At 45.0% G+C, this 24,655-nt stretch overlaps 1 protein-coding gene across 1 annotated transcript in view; it reads right to left on the bottom strand.

Moving 5' to 3' along the window:
• STXBP4 (syntaxin binding protein 4) overlaps window positions 1-24,655 on the bottom strand; it is a 177,520-nt gene that overhangs the window by 148,148 nt on the left and 4,717 nt on the right. Inside the window, exons 3-10 of the mRNA XM_056858910.1 lie at window positions 24,474-24,569; window positions 23,457-23,526; window positions 16,878-16,952; window positions 15,154-15,239; window positions 13,961-14,093; window positions 11,138-11,270; window positions 6,329-6,435; window positions 4,500-4,686 (exon numbers count right to left, since the gene is read on the bottom strand). Of these exons, the coding sequence (XP_056714888.1) occupies window positions 4,500-4,686; window positions 6,329-6,435; window positions 11,138-11,270; window positions 13,961-14,093; window positions 15,154-15,239; window positions 16,878-16,952; window positions 23,457-23,526; window positions 24,474-24,569 (887 nt within the window). The remainder of the gene's footprint in view (window positions 1-4,499; window positions 4,687-6,328; window positions 6,436-11,137; window positions 11,271-13,960; window positions 14,094-15,153; window positions 15,240-16,877; window positions 16,953-23,456; window positions 23,527-24,473; window positions 24,570-24,655) is intronic.

The raw sequence follows: 24,655 nt of genomic DNA, 5'->3' as shown, positions 1-24,655 counted from the left end.
TTTTCTTTGAAATTTTTTGTGCTGTAACCTATTTCAAAGGAGCGCATGGGCAATCCTGGCTTCCATTATCTTCAATGGGCTGTGCAGCCTCTCCCACTGTTTCAAATGGGCAATCCTCTCATTCATTTTAATACATCCCTTTTCCCAAGCCAGCCAAGGCCAGTGCCTGCCTCTCCTGCGGGTGAGTAAAGGGCAGCTCCTGCCTCTTGCCCAGCCCAGGCTGGGTGGAAAGAAAAGGGAGAACTCTCCTCTCTCCCCCCTGCCGTCAGACTGGAGGGTGAGAGACTCAAAACGGATAAAAGGAAGTATTTCTTTATACAACACATAGTTAAATTGTGGAACTCCCTTCCCCAGGATGTGGTGACGGCTGCCAACTTGGAAGGCTTTAAGAGGGGAGTGGACATGTTATGGAGGAGAAGGGTATTCATGACTACTAGTCAAAATGGATCAGAGTAGAGAATTCCAGCCCAGGCTGGGAGGAAAGAAAATCGGGGGTGGGGGAGAGAAGAGATGCACTTGGAAACACAGCAGGCTCCAGGTCGGGAAAACTACCCTCCCCCTCCAACTAAGGAAAGTAGCTTCTTCTTTCCAGCCCAGGCTGGGAGGAAAGAAACGGGGGGGGGGGGGGAGAAGAGATGCACTTGGACACACCGCAGGCTCCAGGTGGGGAGAAGTACCCTCCCCCTCCAACTAAGGAAAGTTGCTGCTTCATTTGCAGCCCAGGCTGGGAGGAAAGGAAATGGGGGCGGGGGAAGAGATGCACTTGGAAACGCAGCAGATTCCGTCCAGGTCGGGAGAACTACTCCGGGGACTCGGGGAGAGAGGCAGACTCGGGTTAGGAGGAGCAACTTACCAACCTACCACCTCCTCTAGCGACTAGCAAGCCAACAGTGGAGGCCAGCCATGTGCGGCCGCTTTTAAGGAGGCGCTGCCGCTCTGTGTTGGCCTCCATAGTCAGCAAAGGGGGTTTTGGCCGAGGAGGGGGGGGGAGGAAGGAGGCTGCAGGGCGGCAGCTGCCTCGTGCGCCCTGCAAAGGGGTTTTTGGCCGGGGAGGGGGGGAAAGGGGAAAGGCTGGGCGGCGGAGAGTCCAGGGAAGGGGGCGGGGCCTTTGAACTGCTCCGCGCTGCCTGCAGGCAGCGCAGAGCAGTTCAAAGCTGGCAGCGGGGAGTCCAGGGGCGGGGGCCCCGCCGCCCAGCTGAGCCTGCGTGCCAGCAGAGAGGGCGACGCGTGCCGCAGTCGGCACGCGTGCCATAGGTTCGCCAACACGGCCCTAGACTGTCAAAAAGCCTTTGAGACTTTGAAAAGTTTATTCACAACCAAGCCAGTGCTGAAGCATCCGGATTGTGACCGCCCATTCATTGTCCAAGTAGACGCTTCAGATGTTGCCATGGGAGGGGCCTCTTGCAAGAGGGAGAGGGTGGCCAATTACATCCCCAAGCTCAACTTAATTGGCCCATTCAGGAAAAGGAGGCAACAGCAGTGAAACATGCTTTGACGATCTGGAGACATTTTCTTGAGGGTTCTGAGACTCCTTTCCAAGTTTGGACGGATCACAAGAACCTTGAGGCCCTAACGGGCTCGTAAACTCACCGCAAAACAAGTTAGATTCGTTTTGTGATCAAACACGTCCCGGGGAGGCAAAACCTATTAGCTGACGCTCTTACCCGACTCCCTCAATACCCGGTTAAGGTGGAATGCCCCACTGAGTCCCTGTTTACTCCAGAGCAAAGAGGTATCCTGCCCACCTTAGCAGTTCAAACTCGCGATCAAGCATGTCTAACTCAGGCAACCCCGCCCACTGTGGGGGGGAAACCGCTTCAGTCCCTCCTCCGCCATCTGGAGGGACAGGCAACCTTCCGTCAGCTCAGCCCCTGGCAGGGAGCACTCCCATCGTCCTGGAAGAGCTGCCCAATTCCTTTTGTGACGCTCTAATTCACGCGTGCCAGGCAGAGTTGGATGCCAACGCTCTGACTCCTGGTCTTGAACGGCGGGGGGACATGTGGGTTAAAGACGCTAAGTTGTACATGCCCAAAGCTTTGCAGGCGGATGTTTTAAGACTTGCTCATGGAGCAAAAACCTCTGGACATTTTGGCTTTGTCAAGACATTGCACTTGCTCCATCGTCAATTCTGGTGGGCGGGTATGCGCTCGGATCTGGACTCCTACATCCGCAGCTGCCCAGTATGCGCCACAGCGAAACGTCCCACCGGCAAGCTGACTGGACTGCTAAAACCCTTAGAAGTGCCCCAGGCACCATGGGAAGTCATTGCAATGGACTTTATGACTGATTTGCCTTTGAGCCGAGGGAAAACGGTACTGTGGGTGGTTACTGATCTTTTTTCCAAGCAGGCGCATCTAATCCCTTGCGCTGTATGCCCTCTGTTCAAAAACGCACTCATTTGTTTGTGTCACGTTTTCAAATATCATTCGTTCCCGCGCAACATAATATCGGATCGCGAATAAATATTTGTGGCAAAGTTTTGGAAAGCATTTCTTAAATTGGTTGGGGTTGAACAAGGGTTATCAAGTGCATTTCACCCTCAAACGGACGGGCAAACCGAGAGAGTTAATGCTATACTAGAATGTTACCTCCGTTGTTGTGAATTATCACCAGGATGATTGGGTTGATCTGTTACCTTTTGCTGAATATGCGTACATGCGTACGGTCAGGTGGAGATAACGGGGGAGAAGGGGGCCCCCTAAGATGTCGAACTGGATTCAAACCATTCAATCTACCTGGCCTTGGCTAACTAAAAACCTGGAGCGGGCCAAAAGAAAGTACAAAGCCAAGGCTGATACCGTATTTTTCGCTCCATAAGTCGCACCTTTTTCCTCCTCAAAAGTGAGGGGAAATGTCTGTACGTCTTATGGAGCGAATGTGTGTGAATCCGGCCCCGGGGAGAAGGGCAAAGCTGCCTAGGCAGCGCAGAGCAGTTTAACCTCCCCCCGCGCTTCCCGGTCCCGAGGCTCAGCTGTTGGGCGGGGATGTTGCCTGGGATGGCAGCGCGGAGGAGTTTAAAGACTCCCCCGCCGGGCTTCCAGGGAGTCCCTAGAAGCCGGGTGGGGGGGTCTTGAAAGTGCTCTGTGCTGCCTGGGATGGCAGCGCGGAGGAGTTTGAAGACCCCCCACCGCCGGGCTTCCAGGGAGTCCCTAGAAGCCGGGCAGGGGGTGGGTCTTGAAAGTGCTCTGCGCCGCCCGGCTTCCAGGGACTCTGCTTTAAAGCCTCCTCTAAAAACTTGTTTTCCTCCTCTAAAAACTAGTTGAGTCTTATGGTCAGGTGCGTCTTATGGAGTCAAAAATACGGTAAACACTGGGCTCCTGGGTGGACATTCAAGGTAGGAGATCAGGTGTATCTCTCTACCAAGAACCTGCGGTCTCTACGACCCTCCAAAAAACTGAGTGAGAAGTACATTGGTCCCTTCCCCATTTCTCGAATCATTAATGAATTAACAGTGGAATTACAGCTCCCCAAGTAGTTAATAAGAATTCACCCAGTGTTCCATGTTAGTTTACTGAAACAGTACGTGCCCACACCCCAATGGCATCCAGAAGACCCCCTAGAGATTCCGGAGATAGTGGGGGGGGGGGAGAGAGAAAGAACATTGCGAGGTTTCCAAAATCCTTGATTCCCGGATACATTGAGGGGGGGGGGTGGAGTATCTAATTCGTTGGAAGCATTTTAGCCCCTTCCAGGATGAATGGGTTAAGCATCAGCATGTCACCGCCCCTCGCCTGACCTGTCAGTTCCATGCCGCTTACCCAGATAAGCCCGCCCCGTCGGACGAGGGAGGAGGCGGCCTTGGGAGGGGCAGAATGTGAGAGCCATGCTTGGGAGCGCAGCTGGCCTCCAAGGTTGTAGCCCAGAGTATGTTATGCCTGCTCACACTTAGTTTATTTGATAACCGTAATCTGTCATGAGAACCAGGCTTGGCCTGGCATCCAACTGTGCCTTTGGTTTTCTGTATGTGTTCTAACCTGCTCATCCCCCTCCCATTAGAGTCCTCGTACCTTTCCCTGTAAGTTGCTGCTATTCACCTCCTCTTCCTAAATAAACTGGCTTCTTAGAATACTCTGTCTGGACGTTTGGTGATTGGGATCCGACAGGTAAACTCAGACCTTACACCCGCCTCCCCTTCTGCATTGTGCCTCTCAGGCTGTATATTTTAAATTGTGATCTGCCTGGAGTGCACTGACAAAGAGGCAGTACACATACTTTAAAAAACAAATCAATGGAAACCAGTGTACTAAATCCAGATGGCCCATAGCCTAAAGAGGAGCATTTGTTTTGGTTACCTTTTTGTAAAAAGAGAATAAGAAACAGCTGTATTGGTTCCCTGAAATTATTATGTGACTGAATGAGAAACTCTGCAAGATACTCTGTCTGGTAGAAGCATTGTGCATCATTGCTGACAATAGCTGGATTCTAAGCAAAGGTGTTTTCTGATGAAAGTTGAACATTAGTCAATGACCCTACATGTATGTTATGAAGAGGGTAATTACCATGCTCAAAATGGACATCTTGGCAGCAATATGCTCATCAGGGGACAATGCTAGACTCGGCATCTGTAGCGTATGCTGCTGCCTACAGCCACCTGATGGTAAGTGACCAGAGGCCAGCTGCGTATTATCCATATGATTGTGAACAGCCTCCTGTTGAACGAAAGCTATCTCCCACGAAGAGTCTGATCTAAATAAAGAGGCATATGCTGACAATACATATTGTGGTCAACCTAAACAACAACGTCCTATTCAAATAGTCCAGGTAACAAAACAATGTAATGGCCGAAATAAAATCAGGTGGTATTAAGAATTCTGCACAGAAAGACGGCTCTATTTCATTTGATTTTGGGTGTGAGGATCAAGTTTTAGGAGCCGCTTGGAGCCGCTGGCAAGGGGTCAGCTGCAAATCAACACTCTCCACATGCTGCAACCCTCAGATCAAAACTATATGATCCCAATAAGATCTGTATGTACGAATACAATAAGTAAGTGCCAAACAATGGGGCTTTAAACTTTAGCTTCACCTACTACACTCCTGAAGCTGCTTCTTTCTTAAGTTCCATTGTGCGCACGAGCACACACACACACACTAACACATACAATGCAGCTTTCAATGTGGAACAAGGAGGGAAATTATCATTTAAAATCTTCCATTGTATGGACATATTTCTGTATTCAGTCTTGAAAGCAAGGGTTTTTATAATGATTTTCTTGCTCTTGGCCCTTCAGACTTTTCACCAACACATGTCCCAAGTTTTTCTGCAACCATGAGGACAAGAAACATAGGTTGTTATGAAATTGTCCAACCAAATCCAAGGAAAGCCTGGATCAAATCCCCATTCAGCCACAAAGCTCACTGGTAGGGCAATCCGAGGAACATTTTCCTGGGAGTAAGCCCCATCGAATAGGTGAGTAGGATTCTGAATAGACCTATTTTGGATTGTTCTCTGGGTGACTTTGATTAATCACTGTCTCAGCCTTGCCTGCCTCATCAGGTTGATGAGACAATAAAAGGGGAGGAACCACCTACCACAGCCTGGACTTCTTGGAGAAAGGGTGGGCTGAAATTGGGGGGGGTCCTTACTGATTCTGCAGCCCTGGCCAAAAGTCCAGGATGGGGCCCCAAAATCATTGCCCCCTGCCATGCCCCCACAGCCTTCCCCCAACAGGTGGCCTCCACAGCCGCTGCAAGCAGGCTGGAAACAAGCAGCTGCTGCTGTGGCGAGTAAGTATCCTGAGTCCTCTACATGGTGGGTGTGAGCAGCTGCCTCCACTGCAAACAGGCAGGAAAGCATAAGCCGCCACCGCCACAAATGGATCTGGCAGACAGGCAGAGCAGTTGCCACTGTGAAGACGCCAGGAGGCAGGTGGAGGAGCCGTCCTAGTGAATATACATGTAGGCTGTGGAAGCAGATCTTGCAGACATGCAGGAGGAACAGCAGCCTCCACCACTGTGGACAGGCAGCCTCAGCCTTGCAGAAACCTGCTTGTCTTCCATTCTTCTGGGCCAGGGTTCTAGGTGGGCCGGGGGCCTTTTCAGGCCTGTTTCCCTCCTGATCATTGAAGCAACAGCTCAATCAGGATGTAGGGCACCCTGAAGCCGTTACTATAGGTAGTGGGGGCAGAGGTGGAACAGCTGGGTGTTCAGGGGCAGCGTGGGGGTGCTCCAGAACAGGGCCCCTAGCAGTATGGGGCCTGGAGCAGCTGCCCCAATTGTCCTGTGGCTAAGACTACCCCTGGTTAAAATCAATAAGCCCGATAAAATAATTAAGAAGATCTAGGTGCCATGTGCAAGGTTCTGTATTCTGATTTTGTAGTACAGCAATTACCTCATCTTTGATTTCTGGAGTATATTTCTTGCTTCTTCATAGGTGACTCCAATCAATGACTCCTTATTTATGGATACAAGCTGGTCTCCAGGTCTCAGTCGACCATCCTACCAAAATTAAGGCAAGCATTTCACAACCGATTCTGAGAGTTCAGTGTGAATTTTTAAAGCTTGTTCAACCTGCTGAATGGTAAGAGACCTTTAGAGAAGCAGCCAGTCAAATACGAAGTTTGTAGTGCCATCCTAAGCAGAGTTAAACCTTTCAAAGCCCACTGATTTCAATGAATTTAAAAGAGTGCACCAATTTCTCCTTAACTTGTGAAATTCAGAGAGGGGCCGCAGGCACAGACGCAGCTTTCTGCTCCTTGCACTGCTCCCTACTGCATTCTCTGCGGAAAGCTGTTCTTGCTAGTTTCCAGACCATCAAAACCTCACCAGTCTGCTGCCAGCTGCAGGCCCTGCAAAAGCAGTTGATACAAGCAAGCTAGATAGTTTACCAGCTTCGAGTTGCTGGGATCTGACTGCCCCAAAGATTAGACTTCTTTTTTAAAAAACGTATGTGCTAACTATATATTTACTATGAATCTCAGCAAAATTACAATTTCAAAAAATGGCACAGCTCTCCTATGTACACTCAGGATGCACAAAACATCGCTGCCTATGGACAACTAGAATGTTAGGGAAAAGAATTGTAGTCTAACCTACTCCCTGACATGCTACTTTTCTGGATATTGTGAGCTGCTGCTGGTGGAAAGTGCCAGATGACTTATGGCGACCCTGTAGGGTTTTCAAGGCAAGAGACTTTCAGAGGTGGTTTGCCATTGCCTGCCTCCACGTGGGCTGAGAGAGTTCGGACAGAACTGTGACTGGACCAGGGTCAGCCAACTCCTTCGTGTGGAGGAGTTGGGAATCAAGCCCGGTTCTATAGAATACACCGCTCTTAACCACTACTCCACACTGGCTCTCAATGCCCCTGCCATGCATTCATAACTAGCAAAGTGCTAGGAAGATTGCCTTTTTCTGCATGGGTGATTAGTTCTGACAATTCTAAGCTACAAGCAGTAATGAGTAATGCTTTTAATTTGGCCAAAGGCTTAAGATCCAGAGACCCCAACAGCTAATACATTCAAAAGCTTAGAAATGCAAATTAAGGAAAGGAAGTGGTACTGCACTTCCTTTATAGCTACTATTTAATATTTATAGCGTGAGGCACTGTACTAAAATGCTGCAGGAATATCTAGGTAACTGCTTTACTGCAAGGGCTGGGATTTTTCTACACTTAACAGAGCAGGAAAATATTAGTGGAATTTCACTGGGCACAAAATTGGACACAGATGGTCGTTTTGTTTTAGAATTAAGCCACAGACAGTTGGTGAGAAGTTTCTGTACCAGTTAATCCAGCTCAAAGCTGGATTAATTTGTATCAAGGGGGTAGGGGTAGAGGATCCGATTTCACCAGTTGTACTCAGAACATTGGCAGGCATTCAGATCAGATGCAAACGTGGAGTGCCCAAAATACACCAATAATTTAGGGCATGCTTTGAAAGAACGGTGGGAAGCAAGGAGAACAGGAACATCAGCATTGCAGCTCTTCAGCTCAGACCCAGTAGTAGCCTCCGGGAAATGCTTCTATTTTGCTGAGATTTGTGTTTCTAACAAAAAGCTGCTTTCTAATTTTTAGTAGCCTCCCTGAATGGGCCCGGTATTGTTATCAGAAAGAGAAAGGTGGAAATACCAGCTCAATATATCACCTTCAATGTGCAAAGCAGGCTGCAGACATTCTCGCCTTCCTCCTTATGACAAGCCTGCAAGGGGAGAGGGTTTTTATTCTCCCCTGTCAACACAGAGGCAGAGTGGTGGTAGATGCTGGTCACAGAGAGAGACACTGTCCATAAGCTTTGGACGCAAGCATTCCAATACCTCTGTGCCTCTTGAGCTGACCAGCAGGCTCCAGGGTGCCCATTTGAGCCCAATCTTGATGAATTTGGTGAAAACTATGTTAATTCAGTAACATGGCACGTGCTATTTGTACCAAAAGTCCCAGGTTCAATCCCTCACTCTGCCAGTTAAAGGAGCTTGGATAACAGGTGTTGGGATGGACCTTTCTCTGGGACCCTGGAAAGCTGCTGCCAATCAGAGTAGATCATTCTGAACTAGACAGACCAGTGGTCTGACTTAGGGTTGGATACAACCAACTGCTGTCAAAAAGGATGGGTCCCTTTTGAACACCCTCCAAAAAAACTATGCTGAGGATCACGGGGCAGACATGTGCAAAAGCCATGTGGCAAAAAAACTGTAATGAGTTGGGTGAGATTGAGTGGAAAAGCTGACTGGCACCAGCTTTTGGTAATAAAACTGTTTCCTGTGTTCTTTGGTAGAAGGCACATTTGCTGTGCCAGTAGAGAGAGAGACTCTGCTTCACAGAAGCTGGCAAACTGGGCTGTCCTAAAGGGATTCCAGATTCTGGGCACATACAAAGTAGCCCAAGCCAGAGCAAATGGGTGAGCGAGGGAGGCCAGGGTGAGAGGTTATGGGTCACAGCATGGGCAAGAGAGGTCAACCCAAGCATCCCTGGCAGTTCAGATAAAAGAGGGCAAAATGGTATGAGGAAGAAAAAAGGGATGTTTAATGACTCCTTCCCCTGTAGCCTGAAGTCTGGGGTGCTACACATCTATTGGACTGAAATACAACAAAAATTATGATTTCTAACTTTTAAATTAATGTCACCCCCACTCCCAAAGCATCTTTTATACAAAGATAGAAACGATGGTATACTCTACAAGATTACCCACCATGGAAACATGGAATGCTAAGATGCATATTGGTTTTGAACTTTCAGATGTCAATTTATGACAGCAGCCACAGTTCAGACATAATGATAAACTCTAATGAAACTCTAATGAAACAGAGGTTTGCCAGCATTTGGAACAAGTATGTCTTCTTTGCTGTGCTTGTGTACTCCCCTCCTGCCTCCTCAGTTAAATCTCAGTTTGGAATCATGGTGGGGGAGTGGGGAACAACCCCAATTTGCCAAAGCACCTGCATTCAAATCTCATGGGAAGCGGAGATCAAACCAGGAATGGCTCAATCAAGCTCTGCGCCCCAGGAAGAAGGAGGATAGATGCATGTGAACACAGCAAACAAGTTGTAATCATGTCCAGAGGTGGGATGCTTCTGTTTAATTTGCCACAATGTCTGAACACAGCCTCCAACATGAGCGACTGGTTATGCCACTCTTCTATGCTTATCTTTGACTAAGCCAACATTCCTTTCGAGTTTTTTTGCTTCCGATGATGGACAGGACCAATGTGAGCAACAATGCTGACCTCTGGTGGCAAATAAGGCATCCTACATTGAAACTGTAATCTCAGATTGCCTAAATAAACTCTGCACTGAAAGAAAATGATAATTGTGTTAATATGTTTAAAGAAAAGATAAACTGTGGTTGTCTGTGTTTACGTCACCAAGTTCTGAGAGCTACTGAAGTGGAAATTTAAAAACGGTTGTAACTGTACATAATGAATAAAGATAAACTAATGTTAGTGAATAGGCCCAAGGACAAGTACCCATAGAAACAGAAGAGGAAATCTGTCAAAGTGGTAAAGCTTTGTTTTTCAAACTATAGGCATTTTAGAACTGCTTCTAAAGTGGGTGAATTGAAGGGCAAGTCTCACAAGTGGGGGCTCAAAATACAATATTTGGCATTTCATACACCCCCTCCAGGGTGAATTGAAGTTCAGATCTGGACTTATTTATTTTATTACATTTCTACCCCGCTCTCCCCAACCCGAAGGTCGGGCTCAGAGCAGCTTACAGTCTAAAACACAATAAATTATAACCCATTAAAAAGAGTTTAAAATACAATTTAAAATAGCCCAATAATGCCCCTCAATGGCGCTAAAAATTCCTGGGATAGAAATCTGTAGGTGACAGATGAATCTAACCACTCCCTTGGGCATAGTTTGGTCATCTTCCCTTCCCTTCCCCAACTCAATCACATCTAACAGGAGGCATCAGAGCCTCATTAGGCCTTCTCATGGTTCTGGGCATCCCCAGTAGGAAGCAGGATTTCCCATGATTCCTGGAAGGGGAAGACACTGCTGTGGTGCTCACAGAAGAGGCAAAGGGCCAGTGGAGGACCCACCCTGAGCTTTCACTGCTGTGGCACCAGTTTGGACAGAAAAAAATTAAAGGTGCGCCCATGAGGGGCGAGGGGTGTGTGTGGATAAAACAAGGATGTGTCTTGTCTGGGCTTGTCTCAGCAAGTCCTAGCATCCTGGGCTGGGCTTTTTTTAGTTTTGTTTAATTTGCAAAGTCATATTTTTCTGCATTCCTGGGTGGGAACCCAAGTAGGTAAAGATCGTAATGCCTTGGGTCAGTGGGTGGTCTAGTTTGTTGCCTTTTACCGCCTGCACACCTGTCAGCCTACTTTTAGACACAGGGATGATGGCAGATCCAAGGAGGATGCCCAGTTTCTCACAACAGTGGAATCGTAAACTGAGTTACGCCCTTTAATGTTAATGGGCTTGGAAGGTGTAACTCTGCTTAGGGCAGCACTTGTCACAGCGTATTTTTGATATCTCATCACACGCTGGCAAGAATTCACCCTGGATAAATGCTAACCGTTCATCTGGAACCAGAAGAAAGCTGGGAGTTACGTCTATTTTCTGAGTTCCTACGATTGCAACCTTGATTCTGAATAACAATTGCAACAGATACCAAAAAAGGATAAAAACAATGGACTGCATGGGGAAAAGATGTGAACACAAGAAATCGTTTCCCTTATCTACCTTATCCACCCCTTATCTACCTTATGGCAATCACCTCCAGGAGTAACTTCCAGAACATACACCAAGGGTCCTTCATTTCTGTTAATGCCTCCTACAATGTTCAAGCCGAGGCCTGTTCCCTTGGAAACGGTGATAATCTGAAACATGCTGTCACTATACAAGAAGAGAAAACAAAGTTAGCTTTAGAAGGTCAGTGACTGGGAAATGGAAAACAAAGCTGGAGACCCGCATGCGGCATATACCTTCCTTAGTTTTCTCCTAACTAAATTTGACAATACGGTACACAGACGCTTAAACTTTTATTAGGTGATCCCTTCAGTTCAAACCCAGTAGTTGTAAGTGCCAGCTCATGCAAGCAGAAATAGGCAAAACGTTAAATTAAGCAATGTTGCACAAACGGAGACATTCTGGACTACACCTAAGGCTAATGTCCAATGTATGTTCGCCGCAGGGTCTTTAGTTCCTGGGGCAACTCAATTTAGAAGTCCTCCAGGGGCCTCAATCTGGTCAGGACTGTAGCCTGGAGTGGGAAGGAGAGGCTCCTTCCTTCCCCATTGTGCTATTTTGCCAACCTGAAACAGCCCTGGGGAGGCATTATTTGCCTCATCAGGGAGATGCACTTGCAAGTACTCAGTGGCTGTGCAGCCTTCTCCTGGGCTGTTTCAGGTTGGGAAAAGGGCGCCCGGAGGGAGGCAGGGGCCCTCTTTCCCCGTGTTGTGGTCCTGATCTATATGGGGCTACTGTGGCACTTCTAAATTGACTTGCCATAAGGAATTCGCAGTTGCTGTATGGCTGCAAATCATACAGTAGGGAGAGGACATTTAGGATCAGTGGGAGAGTGCCTGCCTTCCATACAGAAGGATACAGGTTCAGGCCTAGTATATGTCCAAAGACCTTAGAAAGCAGATGTTGCGAAAAACCTCTTTTAGTCTGAGACCTTGTACAGATGCTGAGCAGACAACCTTGAGAAAGATGGGTCAGTGGTCTGAAGTGATACAAGGCAGCTTCATATATATTCACAAAGTCAGTGATGCGTGCTGGGAATGAATCCACTATAAAATTAAATTAAAAAAAGATATTTAGGCTTGGATCCTGGTAGGCACCTCTGCTTGCGATGAGGGTGATTTTTTAATATCATTGCAGACACACACACACACACACCACTTTGATGCCCTTGGTGTTTCTGGGGCTTTGCTTGCACTGCACGGGATCCAACCCTTGGGAATCCAGTTTTCATTAGCTTGATTCAGGGTTCAAGGTTTATAATTATGTGAATGGGCCCATGGGAGCCTCCTTTTGAATGTGGTGATCTAATGAAAGATTTCCACTTATACAGCAAACCAGGTATGCCATCATGTCCAAGCCAGAAATTATAGGTTGTGTTCTCCCTATCAACCAGGAATAAACCATGGTTTGGAAACCTGTTTTGCAGGGAAGGAGGCAAACCACAGATTGCAGTTTGAACAAAATGACAAAAATATGGGTTGGGTTCAGAAAGAGGATAGTGCAATGTCATCACTCCCCCCACCCCCCCGGACAGCCTCTTCCAGTCTTTGGAAAGTTAATATCCAAGGTTGCAGAACCCATGGAATTAATAGCCATACTGCAGTGGGGAAGAGAAAGGGGTCCAAATTCACTCCTTCTTCCTCTTCCATCTGCAGAGATACACTGACAGAAGAGGCAGAAAGGGAAATTTCGTTCCCTTCCCCCTCCTCATTACAGCCTCCCAACATCCGGCTATTAGGTCCTGAGACCCCCAAGAATAAACTTTTATGATGCCTGAAACAGACGCTGGGGGAAGGGCAGCTCAGAAAAAATTGGTGTTCCTTGCACCTATACAGCCAAGTATTCCCCACGATAGCAAAAGTCTTTCATTACTGAACTGCACACAAAGGGATTCAGGAAGAAGTATGCAAATCCAGCCCCCCCTCCCAATTCATAAGCCCTGGTTTCTCACTACATCTGAATCATAGTGTTCCTAACACCCTGCACTCATTCAACATGTACTGGTACAACCACCAAGGGACTTGGGGAAGCTTCAGGGTTCACAGGGACAGAGCCAGCACCAACACAATGAGACACCAGATGTGTGTCACTAAGAAGCTCCCAAAAGAAGGTAGGCAGGCTGCTGTCGTCTCTTTTGCAAATGGAGCTGCCTGCCTCACAGGTGATCTGGCTAAGGAGAACCATGATAAGGAAACTGTGGCCATTCTGTGAAGCCAATATCACATTTAGCAAACTGGGACATGACAAAACTGAAGTGTTTCTGTGTCCATAGGTGGGTAATGATGACTGGAAAGCATGTGAACCGGGATCTCAACTGCGGATTGATCCTGTGAATTTTTAAAAAAAGAAGAAGGGTGGCCAAAGAACAGCAGATAAATAAATGTGGCCTGATATTCAATGCCCAAACCTCTTATTGATAATAAATGGCAGACTACAGGATATGATTTTGCAGTCTATATATGATGTTGTCTGTGATTAATTCTCTCTCCAAGCCGGACAGAGAAGCAAGAGAGGAGCTCAGTGGCAGAGCACGTACCTCACATGCAAAACATCTCAAGTTTAATCCCTAGCATCTTCAGCAAAAGAATCTTGGGTAGCCAGTGTAGGAAAAGACCTCTCTGAGAAGCCACTGCCAGCCAGAGTAGGCAATACAGAATCAGCTCCACCAGCATCACACATTCAGTGAAAATACCACATATTTTTTTTAATTAAACACATTTTCTTTTGAATAAATTTCTTGGCAACTCACCATAGTACATTCTGAAATTGTCCATTTACATAACAACGTTTCCCATAAATTCTTATGAAAAAAGAGAACTATAAATTGCTGACATTACTTTGTGGTAGCCGGAAGGGATGCTGCCAGGGAAGGCTTTCCATGGTGGTTTGTGATAATGCCTTTACGATGGAACAGCCGAGGACTTGATGACCCTGAAGATGATCCAGAAGAGAGAGCACCAGAACATTGACCTCAGAGAAAGAAAGCCAAAGACACATAAAATAAACACTGCAGAACAGACTTTCAGGGCTGGCTTTGCTCTTGTACTTTATATGCTACATTCATTTAATATTTATGTGTATACACATCACACCTTTCTATCAAAATTAAACTCAGAAAAAAACATGATTTAAAAACAATCCACTACAACAGAACAATTTAAAAGCCAACACATCCAACAGCATGAAAGAGAAGACAAAAAGTAATCAGGCGCTAACAAAACCTGGGTCGACTGGAAGATTTTTTTTTTTTTAAAACAGCATCAAAACATTTTCAGTGTAGAGGCCTTACAGATAGTTGGGGAGTCCAGGCAGCATTCAAAAACCTCTGGGCTTGATACAACCCTTCTGTGAACTGAGCACATGGAATGATCTTTGCCATCTTTTCCTTACTAGCACAGCACTCTGCTCTACCTGAAAAGTCATTCCTAAGAATCAGGGGACTCCAGCACAGAGTGGGATGAGGCACGAGAAGGCTGCAGCCAAGAAAGGGAGATTGGCAAAAATGGCTTTTCCCCTTGCCATGTAGTTGTGAATTCCGAACATTGTGCAGGGGGTTGGATTAGATGACCCTGGTAGACTCTGCCAACATTATGATTCTGTGATTATAATGTATCTCCTATTAAGCTGTGACTGAGGGAGATGTCAGGATGCAGTTATTTCCCCTGCAGCACAAAGTGTTCCCACACTGTGGGATCAGATTGGATATTTGGTAAATTCTCCTTGGCTCTAAAATCACTAAAGTATCAGACTCTGCTTTGTAATGCTTGAATAAGCCTCTAGGGGGCAATATCACCCTTCCCTCTCCTTTAGTCTCATAAAAAATAATTTCTTAGAATCTTGATTGAACAGCCATGTCCTTTCTGTCCATCAAACATCAACCCACACATAAAACATGGGTTAAAAAGGTCCATCTTCCAATTCATGCAAGCATTTCTACCAACCTGAAATATTAATGGAGGCCATCAGGCCACCGAGCATCCTCTACTATGTTCTTATGCTGCATACTGAAGATACACAAACAGCAACTCACCAGCTAACAGCTCGGTTGGGGAATTCCTTGCAGAGCCTGTGTTACTGTGTGAGCCATACTTCTCCATTAGATCTAGAAATTCTTTCCTAGGACAAAAAGTTACAACATACAGTACATATTTCAAAAGTTGCTGCAAAATCCATGCTTTCTGAGCTTTTTAGAGGAATGGATCCATCGCAGCTAATGGTTCAGTGCTGACACAACACAAGAACTATGGTTTGCTTTATCTATATTTAGCTTTTGAAATCAGAATTTGCCCCGCAGGTGATCACTCTTTCATTGCCTTCACTCTGGCTATTCACCTCTGCAGCCAGGGAGTGCGTAAGAATGGCACTGTAGAACAAGCCAGGATGCCCATGTTTGTGCATCACACAAAACCATAGTTAAGACTGACTGGTTAATAAACCAACTTACAAATCAAGGTTTTATATCCTCTGCCTCTGCCCAAACAAAGAGAAAAGGGGTCGCAATATATGTCAACAATCTAAGTTTGGAAGTATTTGAAGAATTAAAAGATCACAATGGAAGACATCTGATTTTAAAGATTAGATTACCAGAAGGACCAGTATGGACACTGATGATATATTCTCTGAACAACTTGAAAACTGATTAAAAAAAAAAATTCAAGTATTACTGGATTTTCAAGAAGGACAGGCTTTGATTTTTTGGGATACGAATGGGGTATCAGATACCGAAAAAGATAGATCCAAGAATATTGGAGGAAAACTCCCCAAAATGTGGTTGCCTAGCATTTTCTCCCCAGCTACTGGGCATTTGTTTCTTACAGGCACAGGCATTGCTTTTTTGTAGAGTTTTAAACACCCCCCATGTTTTTTTTTCAAATTTCAGACTTGACTTTTCTGTCCATGCCCCCAATCTCTGGCTTTAAGTATCCACAGATTTAGTTATGTTGAGAATTAGATACTTGATAGTATAAATATTGTACCCAAGAGATAAACGGCTACAAGACAGGGTATTGCATAAGCAGGTATCTGTCAGTCCCAGAGCATAACTATAAGGCTTGATGGGTGACCTTAGGCCTGTGACTGTCTCTCTCAGCCTAACCTACTGCATAAAGCTGTTATGGGAATAAAATGGAAGAAAGGAGACCAGGTACACTGCTTTGAGAGCCTTGGAGGAAGAGCAGAATAAAAATATAATAAACAGAAAGGCAAGATTCAGCCACAGTGCAGAAACTAAGCAGGTCTGCATCTTTTCAGTGTCTTGTATGGTAGAACTCCTGGGAGTCATAATTGTTTACAAGATGCAAAGTAAAACCAAGAGATTTCTGTTTATATATCACACAAAACCATAATGAAGACTATCTGTGGTTAATAAAACAACTTCAAACAATATTTTCAGATCTTGGTTTGGCGGACTGTAACCAAAGTTAGTGGAACAGTGACACTAACCATGTTCTAACCGTCTTGGCTTTTAGGTAAATTTTTATCTCCCCCCCCTCATTTAATTGTTCTTGGCCTATCCTCTTAACTGTTGAGTTTTATGGCCTTCCTTTGTCTTCAAGAGTATTTTGTGTTTCTGTTTTTTTTATCGCCTGCCAGTCTTAACACAGCAGTACCACTTCTATCAAAGCTAGAACATCAGTGAGGGAAGACCAACCTGGCCTATATGCATATACATTCTGAATGATCTCCTGTCTCTACCATTTGCCCAGCACTCCCCTTCTCATCAGCATTTTCTATAGACAGACATAATTTTCTTACTTTGCTTCTTTGTCTCTGGCAATGAGCAAAGACACATGACCAGTTGCTGATGCCATCTGCAAGATCTCAAGAGCTCTGTAAGGTTGGGAAAAAAGGAGAGAGAGGGTTAACTGTACTGATTTTTTTCCAGTTAGAAGCAAGGTTTCTGCTTTCATCTCAACAAAGTCTTTCTATCATCATAAAGACATATATGCCTCTGATACTACTGCTGGCATGATAATTCTGTGATCCCAAGTATCCCTGCTCAGAAACAAGTTCTGTTGAAAATCATGTGCTCTTCATTCTAATACAATACAATAAATCATCCTACAAACACCGATACATAAAAACAACAACTGTGTGAGGTAGAATAGGCTGAGAGAAAAAATGATAGGCCCAAGGTCATCCAGTGAGATTAAAGACAAGTTGGAATCTGAACATGGGTCTCCCCGCACCTAGTCCAACACTACAGCAGCTCTTATTTGATTGATTTTTACCCCAGCCTTTCCCAACCAAAGTCAAACACAGGGCAGCTAACAACCACAAAATAAATACCCTATACGAATGTATAGGTTAACATTTAAAATCCTTACCAAACATTAAAATTCAAGACAACGCCCCAATAAAATTAATACTAGTAATGATGGTGAGAACAATCCAGGAGGGGGAGGGAAAAACAGGGGAAAGGAAAAAGGGAGGAGAAAGTACAGGGGCAGGGAGGCCAGCTAGAGTGGAACCGTCACTGTCCTCAACTATAGGTCTGGTGGAACATCTGTCTTGCAGGTCCTACGGAACTGATCCAGGTCCTGCGGGGCCAAGGTCTCATTTGGCAGAGAGTTCCACCAGTCTTGGGCCAGAGCTGAAAAGGCTCTGGTCCTGGTCAAGGACAGCCAGACACTTTTTGGGCCAGGGACAACCACTAAGTTGTTACCTGCTGAGCATAATACTCTTTGGGGAGTATATTGAGAGGCAGTCCCGCAGATACGATGATCCCAGACTGCTGAGGACTCTAAAGGTCAACACCAAAACCTTAAACCTGATCCAGTGCTCAAATGGGAGCCAGTGCAGCTGGAGGAGCACTGGTCGTATATTTGCTCTCCATGGGGTCCCCATAAGGACCCGTGCCGCCGCATTCTGGACTAACTGAAGTTACCGGAGCAACGTTAAGGACGGGCCCTGGCGAAGGCTTCCGGTGCTGACGCTGGGCTGATTGCCACGTCCTCCCAGGGGCTCCTGGGGAGAATCCAAGTTTGCGTGTAATTTGGGGTGTTTTACCGCACCCCAATCCAGCCCTTGCAAGTGGGCTGAGAAGCAGGAATTCCCTGCAGCCATATATGCGGTTTGATCTCCTGAATACTCCGAGGAAGCTTTATTAAGTCCCCCGGAGTTTCAGACGTTTGATCCCGTGGGCACGAAGGGATTGAAATCGCCAGCGCGCAACTTCGGCTTTAGAATCTACCCTCCAGCACCTTATAAACATCATAAGGACTACATCAAGATTAAAACCTCACCTCCAGACGCCCAAGTGAGTAGATAAGAATCCTTCGCTTTTTACTGGCGTTATCGAATAACAGGGGGTTGAAGAAAACATTCCTGGTAACCGTTTCCCTCCCTTAATTGAACTGGATGATTTTGCTGTATGAGATCCATCAGAAAAAGCAGCAGGAGCCTTATCAAACTGATCAACTTAAACTAAAACAACGAGCTTGAATGATTGACGTAAGATCTGCCAATCCGATGCGTTCTTAAAGGAAGGGGAGGGAGAAACCTTTGAGAATTTGCTTGGGGTAAAAAAGGTCCTTCAGCCACGTTTTACAACAAAGAGGATTTCTTGACCGGAAGACTCTGTGCTTCATTCAATATCCCTCTCTATTGTTCTACAAGCAAATCAACAGGAAGAAGGTCGTAGGACCGGAAATTCGTCTTACTCGTGTTACACCAAAACCATTCCTGAAGGTAACAACCATAGAGAAGAGACGATAGAAGGTCCGCAATGAGGCAACTCCTGGAATACTTCCTGGTTCTGCCGATCTAGAGCGTCTGGTAAAACTCGTTGGTATTTTCAACTTTAAAAAGTTATTTTAAGCTTAAATACTCACTTCTTCAACCCGAAAAAGATATTAAGCTGGTCAATGAAATATTCTCTATCAACTACATGTAATGGACTCCTGCTAGATGACCATCAATTTTTTAACTAAGTTACATATGTAAATGTCTGGAACCTCTCCCTGATCTGGCTAAATTCATAGCCCTGCCCTTATGAAATTAAAGGAAACTTTACAGAATTTAACCATGGAAAAAAAAGTACAGGACATGCTTGCTAAACATTCTGAGGCGACAATTAAACAAGTAAAACAGATATCAATACAGATGGCTCAACTGATTTCAATGATGATGACTCTTGACCAAACATCACAGGTATGTAATCAGAAGTTGGATCTGGTTACAGAAGATATAAAAGTCATGAAAATTCAAATGATGGCCACAAATACAGTCATACAAGTAATGGATTCTTCTGTCCAAAAAGTCATGGAAGAATACAAGGATACAAAGAAGAAGACAGAAGTCCAAGAAGGTAACCAGCTGGTGACAAAGAGATCAGACATACAAGAAATGGACTTTTCATCTAAAAAAGTCATGGAAGGACGTGTGGATATAAGGAAGAAGAGAGCAGGTCAAGGAACACAGATTGAAGCCATGATGGAAATGAAGCCCAGAAAGAATTATTTTTGGACACGCACCCTGTCTGAGGAAATGAGAGAGCATAAAGAAATCCTGTTCCCATACCTGACTGACTTATTGCAGAAGGAAGTATTAGACCATGGTTAAAGGACTGATTTAAATATGATTGCTGGATTGGAAGGCTTTGACAGTGTGGATGGGTGGCATGGCTATTAACGATGTAGTGGAATTAAGATTTAGACATCATTTTGGGATTATGTAAACAAGTCCTCCTTATATAGACTATCAATTGATATAAAAGTATACTGGAATATTACTTTAAGGAAAATGTTGGAATGTACTAAGGATATTGGTTTTTTCTCCTTTTTTTATAAGGGGTGGACTTGTGATATGGATCTGGGATATGATTTACACTGAAATAAGATCGATTAAACAGGAAATATCCCTAAAATATTGGAGAGGATGTTGTTTAATATGATTAAATTTATGTTATACTGGCTGCAATCTTATGCAGCCAAATGGAAAGGGACAAAGGTTTCAGAATAAAGGGATTAAATCATTTAAATGTTAGAACTGGTGGAGTTGGAGAAACTAGGGAAAAGGGGAGAATTGAAGGAATCATTGTGATAATGTATAAGATCTGGGGAAAATGGAAGTTTACTCTGATCCAGAATGTAAAATTTTATATAACATGAAACTTTAGAATGAGATTAATACTAGGATCAGAATATGTTAACGAAGGATAATAACACTTCATTAAGAGGTAGATGGAGGTGATGGGGAAGTCGATTTTTTTATGTTTAATGGTAATCAAGACAACAATTAATGTAATTGTGATTGTGATATTATTTTTACATTGTTGTTAAAATTATGAAGAATTTATAGTTTTAAAAAACCAGTAAAAATTTATTTAAAAAAAAAAAAGGACGGGCCCTGGCCAAGGGACGGAGGCGGCTACGGTCGCCCTCACAGGCAATCTCCGTCGGCAGCTGGATCAAGACAGGTCGGGGCTGCTGATACTCTTAGATCTGTCAGCAGCCTTTGACATGGTTGATTACGATCTTTTAGACCACCGCCGTGCCGACATTGGAATCCGAGGTGTAGCCCTTCAATGGTTTCGCTCTTTCCTCCAAGGTCGGGGACAAAGAGTGGTGCTAGGGGAGCAAGTGTCACAGCGGCACCCCTTGGTGCGTGGGGTGCCACAGGGTGCAATCCTCTCCCCTATGTTGTTTAACATCTTTATGCGCCCTCTTGCCTAGCTTGTCAGGAGTTTCGGGCTGGGGTGTCATCAGTACGCTGATGACACCCAGCTTTTTCTGCTGATGGACTGCCATCCGGACTCCACCCCGGACACACTGGCCAGGTGCTTGGATGCCATGACTGGATGGTTGAAGAAAACCCGACTGAAATTAAATCAATCGAAGACGGAGGTCCTTTGGCTTGGCCGGGGCGGCCTTGGGGCAGGGTGCCGGCTCCCAACTCTTGACGGCATGCAATTAACATCTGCACCTGCCGTCAAGAGTCTGGGTGTGATCCTTGATGCCTCCTTGTCTATGGAGGCTCAGGTCACAGCCGTGGTCAAGGCGGCCTTTTTCCATCTCTGCCGGGCCCGGCAGCTGGCGCCTTACCTCTCGCACCCCGACCTAGCCACGGTGATCCATGCGACGGTCACCTCTAGACTGGGTTACTGTAACTCACTCTACGTAGGGCTGCCTTTGAGACTGACCCGAAGGCTCCAGCTGGTGCAAAATGCTGCGGCGATGCTCCTTACAGGGTCCTTGCCGCAAGATCATATAACACCAGTGTTAAAACAGCTGCACTGGCTCCAGCTGGAGTATCAGTTCAGGTTCAAGGTGCTGGTTTTGACCTTTCAAGCCTTACACGGTTTGGGACCATCATACCTGCGGGACCGCCTCTCCTGGTATGCCACCCAGAGAGCTTTACGAATAGTAATTTACTGGTGGTCCCTGGCCAGAAGAATGTGCGGCTGTCCTCAACAAGGGCCAGGGCTTTTTCAGCCCAGGCCCTGGCCTGGTGGAATAGTCTTCCTGGTGACATCAGGGCACTGCAAGACCTTAGGGAATTCCGCAGGGCCTGTAAAACGGAGCTATTCCGCCGGGCCTAAAATTGAGGACAGCCACAAGAAGATCCATCTTTACTGGCCTCCCCATCCCGCCCCCTTTTGAAATCTGGGGGCTGATCAGCTAATATTTGTCGCTGTGGCACCTAGGGTAGTTACGGCCATCTGAGTAGGGTTTTAATTATTATGGTTTTAAGGATGTTTTAGATGTAGTCTGGATGTAATCTGTTTTTAATTATTGTTATCAGCCCTGAGCCTGGCTCGCTGGGGATGACGGCAGGTTATAAATTTGAATAAATAAATAAATAAAGGGCAGCCCTGCATCGAGTTACAGTAGTCCAATCTGGAGGTGACTGTTGCATGGATCACTGTGGCTAGATCAGGGCGGAACAGGTAGGGCATCAGCTGCCTGACCTGGTGAAAGTGGAAAAACATCATCCTGGCTGTGTTTGTGAACTGTGCCTCCAAAGAAAGTGAGGCATCCAGAATCACACCTATGCTCCTGGCGGTGGAGGCTGTTGTCAATTGCACATTATCAAGAATCAGAAGCTGATGTCCCTGACCTGGATCTCCCTGGCCCAGCCACAGTCTTCGATGGATTCAAATTTCAGCAGACTGTTTCAACCACTTCACCACAGCCTCCAGACACCTGGCCAATGTATCCTGCTAAAGGTTGTCAACTAAACAACTGGCTCATCAATAACCAATTTATGTTATAGCAGCTGAATGCCAAATAGAATTATTTAGCACAACAATTCAATGAAATGTCAGTGAACAGAACCAATGCCTCGGAGTTATTGCAGACAGACTTCTGATGTGTTTCACTCAGTAAACTGGTCTTTGACAACTCTCTGCCCTTTTCTTTTTGTGCAAGCCTTTTCAGGTTCATAAGGCAAATACAAAGATACACAGTTAGATCCAATGAACCATGAACTGAATGAATTCATGGGAAGGATCTCTCCCCTTTTCCTTACCGCCCACCTGTTAGAAAAGATGCTCCTGAATCAAGAGTCGTTCATGAATGGAGTGAGATGTGGCACAATACGTACATGCATTTGTGAAAGCTCTTGCTTGGTTCATATGAGAGCTCGTGCAAGACCTGAGGGCTAAGATTTCTGCTCATTTCCCTCCAAGCTTCAGGACTGGTGTCCTTTAGGAGGGCACAAGAGGCTATACAGGGAAGACAGACTGCTGTTCCATGAATTTGTTCTCTTTACGGTTCACTTGATCCAACCTGTATGTTTGAATCCAATGGTGCTCTAGCATGAGTAGAAGGAACTAAAACATGCTCGGGGGGGGGGGTACTCTGATTTCTGCCATTCCCCCCTAGCTTATATACAGGGACTCAGGACTGTAAGGTGCCACTAAGTCTGTTTTAGGCATAGCTTTAATATAGTATATTTCTTTCTAATTTATAAATGCCTAAGGTTGTAGGAAAGTTATATGCTAAATTGGTTAGGTTAAGAAAGAATAATATCCCAGCATTATTATCAACTAGCAAGAAATTTCTATGACTACCTTCAGGGATCACCTACCTGCACAGCACTGTGTATCACATTAAAAAAATATTTTGCCACCATAAACCATTTAATTATCTGTGTTTTAAAAAGTTATTCTTAAAAACTTAACAGTGGGTCATGACTCCCAGAAGAAACCTGATGAGTTACATATTGCCCACTTTTGGATTACTCAATTAAGAAATCTGAGCCAAAATCACTAAACTCTGGTATTAGCAGACAGAGTGCAAGGAACCTCAGAAAGGTTTGCATTTCTTCATCAGTGATTAATTGGTACTAGCAATTCTGATACAAGTTAATAATTTAATTTATAAAGTGTACCTTTCATTAGTTACACCAACTAAATTTTCTCCGTTGACCTCTAAAATCAAGTCTCCAATAAGCAGCCGACCTTAAAGAGAGAGAAGCTAATAATGAAAGGTAATTTAGCTCTATGAACTAGCAAGCCAGGATAAAATGAACACAAATATATACCACTGCCCCCAAACTGTGAGACTGTTTCTACCAGTTTTATTGTAATATAATGTAAGAATGATTCCCCAAGTACTTTCAGTAATACATTAGCTCTGTACCAATTGAGTTCTCATTGGCTCAAGTCAAACCACAGTATATAGTTAGTTTGTGAAATCTGGAATCAGCTTGTATGTGCTCATTCAAATCCTAGTCTGTCTCAACAAGTGGAGGTTTTCATTCTGACCACGCATCTTTGTAGCCAGGAAGTATGTGAAGGCAGGACCAGGGAACAATCCAAGGTTAAGCCAGGATTTCCATGTCTGCATGCTGAATGAAACCATAGCTGAAACTCACTCTGGTTGTCAAATCAACTTCAAACCATGGTTTCAGATCTTGATCTAATGAACCCTAAACTATATGTATCCGGGGAGAGGTCTGTGTTTCAACAACCACACTAGCTACAGCTAGCTGAATTAAACCATGATACCATGTGACACTTGAACTGAACCAGCAAGTGAATGGGTTCGCATAATTTTATTTATTGAAAACATTACTATTATGCCGAATTTCCACTCAATTTAGGGCTCCCAAGGCAACAAACAAATAAAAAGCATGGAAACCAATTAAAAATGCACCACATAGACACACACATTATCCATGAAGAATCCATTCAGCACTTTCACAATTCTACATAACACTGAATATCAATCTATATGTCAGCTAGAGGGACTGCAATCCTTATAAAATGTGCCTCTCTTTCCCTTAGTAGAGCCTAAGGCATCTACAAAAGAGCACAATGAAAAGTGGAATAATCAATACCCAGTGACAAAGCTGTTCAAAGCAGCCATGACAACATCCAAGAGTACATAAAAAGAAATTATTTACTATCTATTGCAGCCATCCCACCGGGTAATATATTCTTTATGAAAATCCCATAGTCTTCTTCAGGTTGCTCTTGACAGCCACCAATAATTTCAATGCCTGTTGAACAAGCAAACAAAATGAGAGATAAACAGATTATTTCCTCCACAGCAACAACCATAAAGGGTTAAATTACAAAATACTTC

The sequence above is a fragment of the Euleptes europaea genome, chromosome 1, assembly GCF_029931775.1.
Source record: "Euleptes europaea isolate rEulEur1 chromosome 1, rEulEur1.hap1, whole genome shotgun sequence".
Taxonomy (NCBI): domain Eukaryota; kingdom Metazoa; phylum Chordata; class Lepidosauria; order Squamata; family Sphaerodactylidae; genus Euleptes; species Euleptes europaea.
This window is presented reverse-complemented; position numbering and strand designations above follow the sequence as displayed.